This window comes from Aptenodytes patagonicus, chromosome 3 (genome assembly GCF_965638725.1).
Source record: "Aptenodytes patagonicus chromosome 3, bAptPat1.pri.cur, whole genome shotgun sequence".
Classification (NCBI taxonomy): domain Eukaryota; kingdom Metazoa; phylum Chordata; class Aves; order Sphenisciformes; family Spheniscidae; genus Aptenodytes; species Aptenodytes patagonicus.
Genome location: NC_134951.1, coordinates 111,379,563 through 111,387,581, shown reverse-complemented (window position 1 = coordinate 111,387,581; position 8,019 = coordinate 111,379,563). Strand labels below are relative to the sequence as shown.

The 8,019-nt window shown below is 44.3% G+C and overlaps 1 protein-coding gene across 1 annotated transcript; it reads right to left on the bottom strand.

Moving 5' to 3' along the window:
• Positions 1 to 237: 237 nt before the first annotated feature.
• On the bottom strand, positions 238 to 7,801 carry SRP9 (signal recognition particle 9). Its single transcript, XM_076334663.1, has 3 exons — positions 7,664 to 7,801; positions 4,860 to 4,928; positions 238 to 2,792 (listed from the first exon to the last, which is right to left on the bottom strand). The coding sequence occupies exons 1-3, from the start codon at positions 7,733 to 7,735 to the stop codon at positions 2,673 to 2,675; spliced, it is 261 nt and encodes an 86-aa protein (XP_076190778.1). The 5' UTR covers positions 7,736 to 7,801; the 3' UTR covers positions 238 to 2,672.
• Between the last annotated feature and the right edge of the window lie 218 nt (positions 7,802 to 8,019).

The window sequence follows — 8,019 nt, the reverse complement described above, 5'->3', positions numbered from 1 at the left end:
AGGTGGCTACCCGTCTATAACTGCTCAGGTTGCCTGTCTGCTCCCGAGCTGCCTGCTTGCAGCCTGTAGCTGGCACAAACTCCTAGCTGGTGATCAGCAGCATTTGCTGCCATGCTGGGCTGCCAAATGCAGCGCTTCACACGCAATGCATTCGATCACCCCTTTGGTGCAGCAGCCATATTAAGCTGATTTTTTCATAACATACCAGTGGACACATTCAAGTAGATAGCAATATGATGGACTAACTCATTGAAAGTTTATTAGGAAAGCGATCAGTGAACATATGCACACACGCACACTCTCACCAAGAGTACAAGCAAGAATATGCAGAGCTTTGAGTTCTACCACCCCATGAACACAGCATTGAAGTTGCTGAGAATTCCAGGACAAAGTCAAGAAGCACCTGTCTTTTTCTAAAGAAGTTTCCAAAAGCTTTTTTTTTTTTTCCCTCTAAAGCAGTAGCTTTATCAGTGTTCTTGTGTATTACAACTGCACAGAACCACCACAGTTTTTCTGTCAGTGTATGGAGAACAAGCTTAACACCACATGCTCTTATGAAAGTATCATCAGTATTTCCTTCTGGTTTTACAGAAATGATTTCCGAGTTTAGAAAACTAGAAATCCATTTCCCTGCCTCTTTTCCCTGACAACTGCTACTCTAATATATAGTACTGTAATTGCCCCCCTCTAAAACCTGCTCAAGTATATAGCTTAAGCCTTTCAGCCACTTGGGATACCAAGTCCGTCTACAGTCTTCTCTCCCTCTCTCTCCTTTTATCCCCCATGCACGAGCAAATACCACTCAAGCCTTTCTGTACCTCAGCTCACAGAAGACATCTACACACCAAACCAATTTATGAGATATATCCAAAAATTACACTAAAATAGCTGCAGCCTTTTCACCTGCCAATTTAACAGCTTAAATCTTGTATGAGTTCGTGTAGCAACCATTCATACTGCAGAACAGTGTTTTATACAAAAATGGTTTAACTACTTCATATACTACATTGGAAATATTAAGATAGTAATTTGGAGCACCAAGGAAAATTTTCAGCATTACAGTATCTTAAAGTTTAACTATGAACAAAGTTTAAGCCTTCTCTCTGGATTTACTTGTATTTCAAAAGCCAATACAAAAAGAAAAATGTTACATACGTACCAGTCACTCCTGTATACTAGAATTTGAGCAGCCACTGGGAATTTAGCACCGCCATATTTTCCAACAATACGCAACACTATGTTCAGCTGAAAGGGTACTCTAATGCAAGCCTGGGTTTTTTGCCGAGCCCTTGGCAAACGTGGGAACTCCACTGCTTCCAAGTAGCTCAATTATTTTTATGTAAGTGACAGCAGGTAGCTATTTAAATAGATTGTTTTGTTATCTATAAATGCCACTACAGGCAAGTCTTCATATGGCTCTGCTTTACTTTCGTGGATTGGTTCAACCCAAAATATTAGTCCTGGAAAAGCCTAGTTAGACCAATAGCATAATTACATTAAAAAAATCCATCTGGTTTTAAGCATGCAAGATCTAGTCAAAGCAAGCATAAATTTCAGCCACTGGTTTTCAAGCAAAAAGCCTTTGCAAAAGACAATTATGGCTTCCATCACCCTACCAGAGGTAACAATGAGAAGCAAGTCTAAGCCACAGGAGCATTGGTCTATTTTTGACAGTGGTATTTAAGTATTTATTAAGCTGTTTTCATCCATTTATTCAGTTGGCTGACATCCATCTGCCACATGTAACATTTGAAAATGCACAGTTAGCAAGCTGCTGAAATAAGGAACCTGGATAGTATTTGGTTGCATTTTTTGGTTAACATAATAGGCAAGAGCTTCTAGAATTTGTCTTGCTGATATACTTCAACTTTGCCTGAAGCAAGGATGGGAAAAGGTCCCCCCTGCTAGTATAAAATAGTTCAAGTACTGGAAAAAAGCCACATACATTTTTAATAGCAATATTTGCATAAGCAGAAAAGAAACTCCCAGTTTCTCATTGTCTCTAGCAATATTAAAGCAAAGTTTAAGTTTTAAAATACAGATGTTTAATTATTTAGCCAATATAAGTTCTACAAACTGCATCACAGATAATATTGCACAGCTTATAACCAAGATCAATACTACAAGCTAAAATCTTGCTAGTGACAGTGCTAATACAAATTGGCAATTTTAACCTTCCCATTCAGAAAACATCCATTCTTCTGAACCCCGCTGATGTATACCATTTATGTAAATATTTATTAGATCCAGTCATCGTGCTACAGTATTAGTCAGGTTAATAAACCTTCTCACTGTGAGAATACACCAGCATAAGGTATGAACACAATGAAATCCATATGAAATTTAATTTTCCAGAAATATCCTTGTGGCCCATCACATTCAGACTAAAGTACTGGAAATTTAAAATATTTACTTGTCTTCTTAGCATACCCAATGTGTAAGAATAATTTCTTGTTCAATTCCCAAAAATAAATAAATGCTTTCAATTGAAAGCTAGTATTTTTCTGATTTTCCAAAGTGGAGTCCTGGGGGAGCGGGGAGAAATAGCTTCAGACTTGTCATCAGTCCACTTCGGTACATAAAAGCATCTCCTGTCCCAGTATTCGTTCAAATCCAAGAGATATTTTCTTCCAGTGAAATATGACCGGAGCACTCATGTTATTTTCAGCAATTCAGTCTGTTTCCATGGCAGCACTGCGGGATTCCTTAGCCACCATGAGTCGCATTAGCTGACTGTGGAATTTCTCGATCTTCTTTACGTCTTGCGCCTGGTCTGTCCTATAGAGCAAACACTGTAAGAGAAAGTTGCTTAATATCAGATTTCACTGAACTGCTTTTATCCTGTTTACAGTTGCAACAAATTTGTGCTTGGAACACACAGAACAAGGGAAGTACTTAAATGTTCATTTGTGGCACGTTGTTACCATGAGGCAGCACCAACACATACCTACCCTGTTTTAAAAAACACACACATCTGTGTTTACATTTAGGTTTCTCTGAAAGGCTCATGCCTTCCATTTTGAAAATAGAGAAGCTCATGATTTATCCTAGTTTCTTCTCTCTCAAAAAAGGTGCTAAAACTTGGGTTTTAAAGCTGTCTTTAAAGACACCCTCGTTTGTGTTGCCTAAAAACAGAAGCAGATTTTAAACCTGCAATTACTTTCCTATTCTCTATATTCTGAAAGCAAGTTTATTTTGCCTTTCACAGTCCGTAATGTTACACTGCCCATGATGTAAAGTCAGTTCGGTATTTCCCATTGCAGAGGATCCCCTCCCCCAAGTAAAAATCTGTTTCTAAGACACTCCTAAATAAGGAACATAACATCTGATTAAGATCAAAAGGAACTCCTTCATGTGACAAGCCTGTAAACGCAAAAGGAACAGGAGTAACATGCCAGTGATTTACCATAGAAAGACCCGCTTAGGTTTTTCTGCAGACTAAGTAATTCCTTACACCTGTACAGCATGAGTACAACTGCCCAGGCTGATTTAACAATGAAAAAACCCCAGAATGCTCCATTCTCCAGTGCTGTCAACACGACAACTTTTGCCAGCATTAAATTCCTATTTTAATTCAGAGGCAAACAGTAGAAAAAACAGGTGATTTTTTCCTTCAGCTGTATTAGTTCTACAGAGTCAGCAGCAAGGAAAACTTCCCTTCCCACCTTTAGAAAAAAAACCCCAAAGACACAAAACCAACCCAACCCCCTGCTCCCCCAGCGGTGTAACAGCTTCCCGTGACTGGAAGCAGGTAGGAAGGCCTGTAACTGAAAACAGCCCAATTTCACGAATCACCCGACTCCAACTTTCCCCTATGGAAGATTTCAATTTAACTGCCTTTCACTTCCCCCTGTTATCAGTGCCCCATACTCAACATCTCACCCACACTAAGCCCTATTATATTATCAAGTGTCATTACTGGAGTTTCACATCTCTCCCAGGTATTGGAAATACCAATGCCAGGCTATTTTTCCTGGAAAGAGGAAATCTGATTTTTCCAAATCTGAAGATTTGGAAAAACAGACTGCTGTTTCTTACTCTGGACTGCAGAACAACAACTTGGCTATAACATCACTAGCACCAAGAACCTGTCGCTGGCGTGCACGTCAGCATGCACACGCTGATGCATGCCGACACATTTCTACCAGCTGCCCACCATCTCACATCCCAGCCCCACACACGCTTCTAAGCATCCTCCCAGACTATTTAGGACAAGGGCAACCAGTAAGCGCAGCAGCTCTACCTCCTTGTACAGCAACCCTTGGAAGGACACTGCAGCATTCCATGTTGAGTGCACACACCACAGTTTTTACTGAATGCGTAACTGACACTGTACCAGTATTTCAGAAGATGGGATTTCTGAACCGCAAGCGAATCTTGTCATTCAGTCTGCAGCACTCCACTGTCTCATAATCACAAATAAGGAGCTTAACCTACAGTTGGAAGCTGTCACCACTCTGAACAAATTAAAAGGACCACACTCGCATTAGTAAACACATCTGCGTGAAGATGCTCCTGAAATACTTCAGCAGAAGCTACCAATGTAGTTCCGTGAAGCACTTTCAGATAGACAAGAGAGTCCAAGATTTTTGTAGTGCTCTTTTTCTTTGTTTTCATAGAATCCCAAAATAATTTTGTTGACACCCATAAAGAACACTGAAGTGTTAGAACTTCTCATGGACTGTACAGAGTTGATGTCAGTCACAGACACAGCAACTAGGGAAGGCTGGGCACAGTAAGTTTTGAGAAAACTGTCAGGCACTCTCAAGGCAATGGCTAAGAGCTCACAAGCTGACAGCAAAATGCAAGTCTGTGAGACGTACAATAAGCCCTGAAAGGGGAATATATTCTGTACTTACAGCTACATCGTCCGTTACTTTGATACAGAGGTTCCCATCACAGTGTCGATATTTGAGAACAACTCGCACCTGAAATGACAAACATTTTATGAATTAGCACCTACAGCTAACGATTCTCATAACATATCTGCAGGAAACCTGCCCAAATTCAGACTGCCTTTTACTAGACTTCTGTACTGCTTACACATTTTCACCACCTCTGTGGTGGTCCTCAGCTCTGCTGGCCACTAACCCTACCGCCAGGATGGTTTGGAAGTTGAACCATCACATTTCCCTGCCTAACATTTTAAACTGCTATTATAATAGCATCAGGAAGCTTCACATTGGGCATGTTCAAACCCACTATAAATACAGCAATGACAGTTGCAGGGACCTCAGCGACAGGTAAGATAAACTAGGAGAGTCATATCAACACAAGATATCCCCTCGCCATACATCACACTTCAGAAAAACTAAACGGAAGCTTATGTTTATAGACTTGAAACACAAATAAAAAAGTTCTACATGAAGATTTGAAAGCTATTAACTGAGTGGGGTAAGCTCAACATTACTGCTTTTTCTTCTATGGTACCTAAACTATTATCTTTTTAAAAAGTTGTATTTCCAGTCACTACAGTTAATTCAATAGCTGCACATATTTGAAGTGTTCTGATGTTTTGCAAGTGGAAAGGGATGGTACAAGAGTAACACTTTTAGAGTAACTAAAATCAGAAGACTGAAGAGAGTTCTTGCAAATTAAATTGCTTTCAAGACTCAGTAAGGCTACATTTGAAGTCTGAAAGCAAGCATTCATCTTCTCACTAAAACAATTACTGCTGTAGTCACCTGCCCTGCATTTTAACCTGTCCGCAGTCCTTCCGGACTCTCAAATCACCAGAGTTCTCAAAACCGTGGTGATAAAAATCAATATCCTCAGCAACTGACTGAACATTAAATGCTTCCTCCTGAATGCAGAACTGGCCAGAGACTTTGTATCTACTGTTTCTAGTCTCAGCTAGCATCAGCAACTAAAAACAAAGCAAGGTGTCCTTTTGAGAACATTCTGAACTCACGCTATAAACAGGTCTTTGTTGTACAGTGACCTGTGCTAATGGTCAACAACGTCCTTGACTACAAAACACATTTTGAAATTCCTGCTCTGAGATGGATCTCATCAGATTTAGCCTTCTTGTTTAGCAAAGTGTCATACTCCCACCACAACACAGCTGTGTAACAGAACATCTCTCAACTGCGCAGGCCCAAAAGCACAAGAGAGGCTGCCACAAGCAGCACGCATGACCTCAGTAGATAACTTGCTCCCACAAAAGGCAAGGCCACTCACTACCTAGCCCCACCAGCCCGCGAAGAACGCACCCCCATTCCCATGATTCTTGTTATTCCTTCAGTTTCCTGACAAGCCGAATTACATACAACAGCTTCTCAGGCTAGTTCTTCGGCAAATTAAAAGGAAGGTACTCATGTTGTGACCCTGGGGCCTATGTAAACTCCTTTGTAAATAGACAAGTTCATTGCTGTGGATGGGAAGAGATTGCCTTTGGATGTACGTCCCTTAAGAAAAGGGGGAGAGCAACTCCTGGCTGCAGTGACATCCCTCCCAAACACTTTCATTTAATTGGATATTACAGAGCATAAGAAGGTAAAACAATTTATTATCTGTACATAGGTGACAAGTGCATATGAAGTGGTCAACCGTGCTAGTTAAAAACAGATGTTAAACACTACTTCTGAAGGTTTCTCTGTGTCCTCTATTTTTGGTGAGGAAAACTAGGCCTTTCTTACATAAGTCTTCTCAGGCATATGAGTTCCACATTACCTTTTGTGCTACTTAGTTAAGACGCAACGCTAATTCTGAAGACTGAAGAATTGCTTTTAATGTTTGCACAAACTATACTCCTGAAGGAGTTACCAGAAATAAAAAGCAGTCATATACCAAGAAGTTAATTCCTAGAGCAAATATTCTTTAGGAAGCTAACACCGTCCAGCCTGAAGTGACACTGCAGGCAACAGTGCAATGCAGGAGCTAATGAACGCTTTCTTTTAGTATTTTAGGAAAACAAATTCAAACGATATAGCCTTATACGTTGTAAACTCATAAAATAAACCAACTCTCGACACACTCTTCATTCAACACAAATCTTTTAATCCCGGTTTCTAAGACACAAGTACACTGCAAATAAGCGCAACGTCTCTGAAGTTGGGCTCTCGAGGCTCGTACGTGTCGCTGATAACAACACCTGAACACCGTCCCCTGTGTACGTTTTTGGGCTGTTAAATGAGAACTCCCTCCTCTTTCGTGGAAAAGGAAGGTCGGGTGCGACACCAGCGAGTTACCCCCCTTCCTTGCCGCCGCTTCTTGTCCCCTCCATGCAGGCCACTCGGACTGCACCTCGAGAAACCCCTCCAACCGCTTAGCGCCGAGCGCCCCCGCCGAGCGCAGCCAGCTGCGCACAGCCAGGGCCGCCTTCGGGAGCACTGCTCCCGGCGGGGGCGGCGCGGCTACAGCCCCTGCGAGACGCCGCGGCGGCCTCCGCGGCCCGGCTGGGACAGGCACACACACACCCCCCGGGAGGCCGCACCGCGCGGCTCCGCAGCGAGCTCCGCGGCCCGGCGAGGGCGGCCCGCCGGGGCTCAGGGGACCGCCTGCCTCCTCGGGCGGCCAGAGGACACGAAGCGAGAGCGCCGGAGCCACCAAGCCGCCCGCGCCGGCGCCCACCACCTCACCCCAGTAAGCCGCAGCTCCCCGGGGCCTACCGCGGGCGGCGGAGGCCCGCCCGCCCTGCCTCTCGGCCCGGCTCCCACCCCACCTTCATGGGGTCGGCGAGGTAGAGCTTCTCGGCGGCGCGCGTGAACTCCTCCCAGACCTGGTAGTGCGGCATGGCGGGCGCGGCGCTGCACGGCGCGGCGCTCCGCTCCCCCCGTCGGCGGCAAGATGGCGCCGGAGGCGGGCGCTCCGTCACGGCAAGCCGGCACCCCCCATTGGTCGGCGGGAAATTGTCGCCCAATCGCGAAGCGCCTGAGTCAGAGATTCTGGCCCCGCCGGCGGAGCGCGGGCGGCGAAGGCAGGGCGCGCGGCGGCGCCGAGAGGGGAGCCCTGAGGGCGGCGCCGTTGCCACAGCGACCCCGCCAGGCGCGGCGGGCTGCCGGCAGGCGCCTCCCCGCC

Excerpts from the sequence above, each read along its gene's own strand:
- SRP9 (XM_076334663.1), bottom strand. The coding sequence starts at position 7,735 with ATGCCGCACTACCAGGTCTGGGAGGAGTTCACGCGCGCCGCCGAGAAG. Across the intron at positions 4,929-7,663 it reads ACCTCGCCGACCCCATGAAG|GTGCGAGTTGTTCTCAAATA; the intron begins GTGGGGTGGGAG and ends TTGTCATTTCAG. Across the intron at positions 2,793-4,859 it reads AAGTAACGGACGATGTAGCT|TGTTTGCTCTATAGGACAGA; the intron begins GTAAGTACAGAA and ends TTTCTCTTACAG.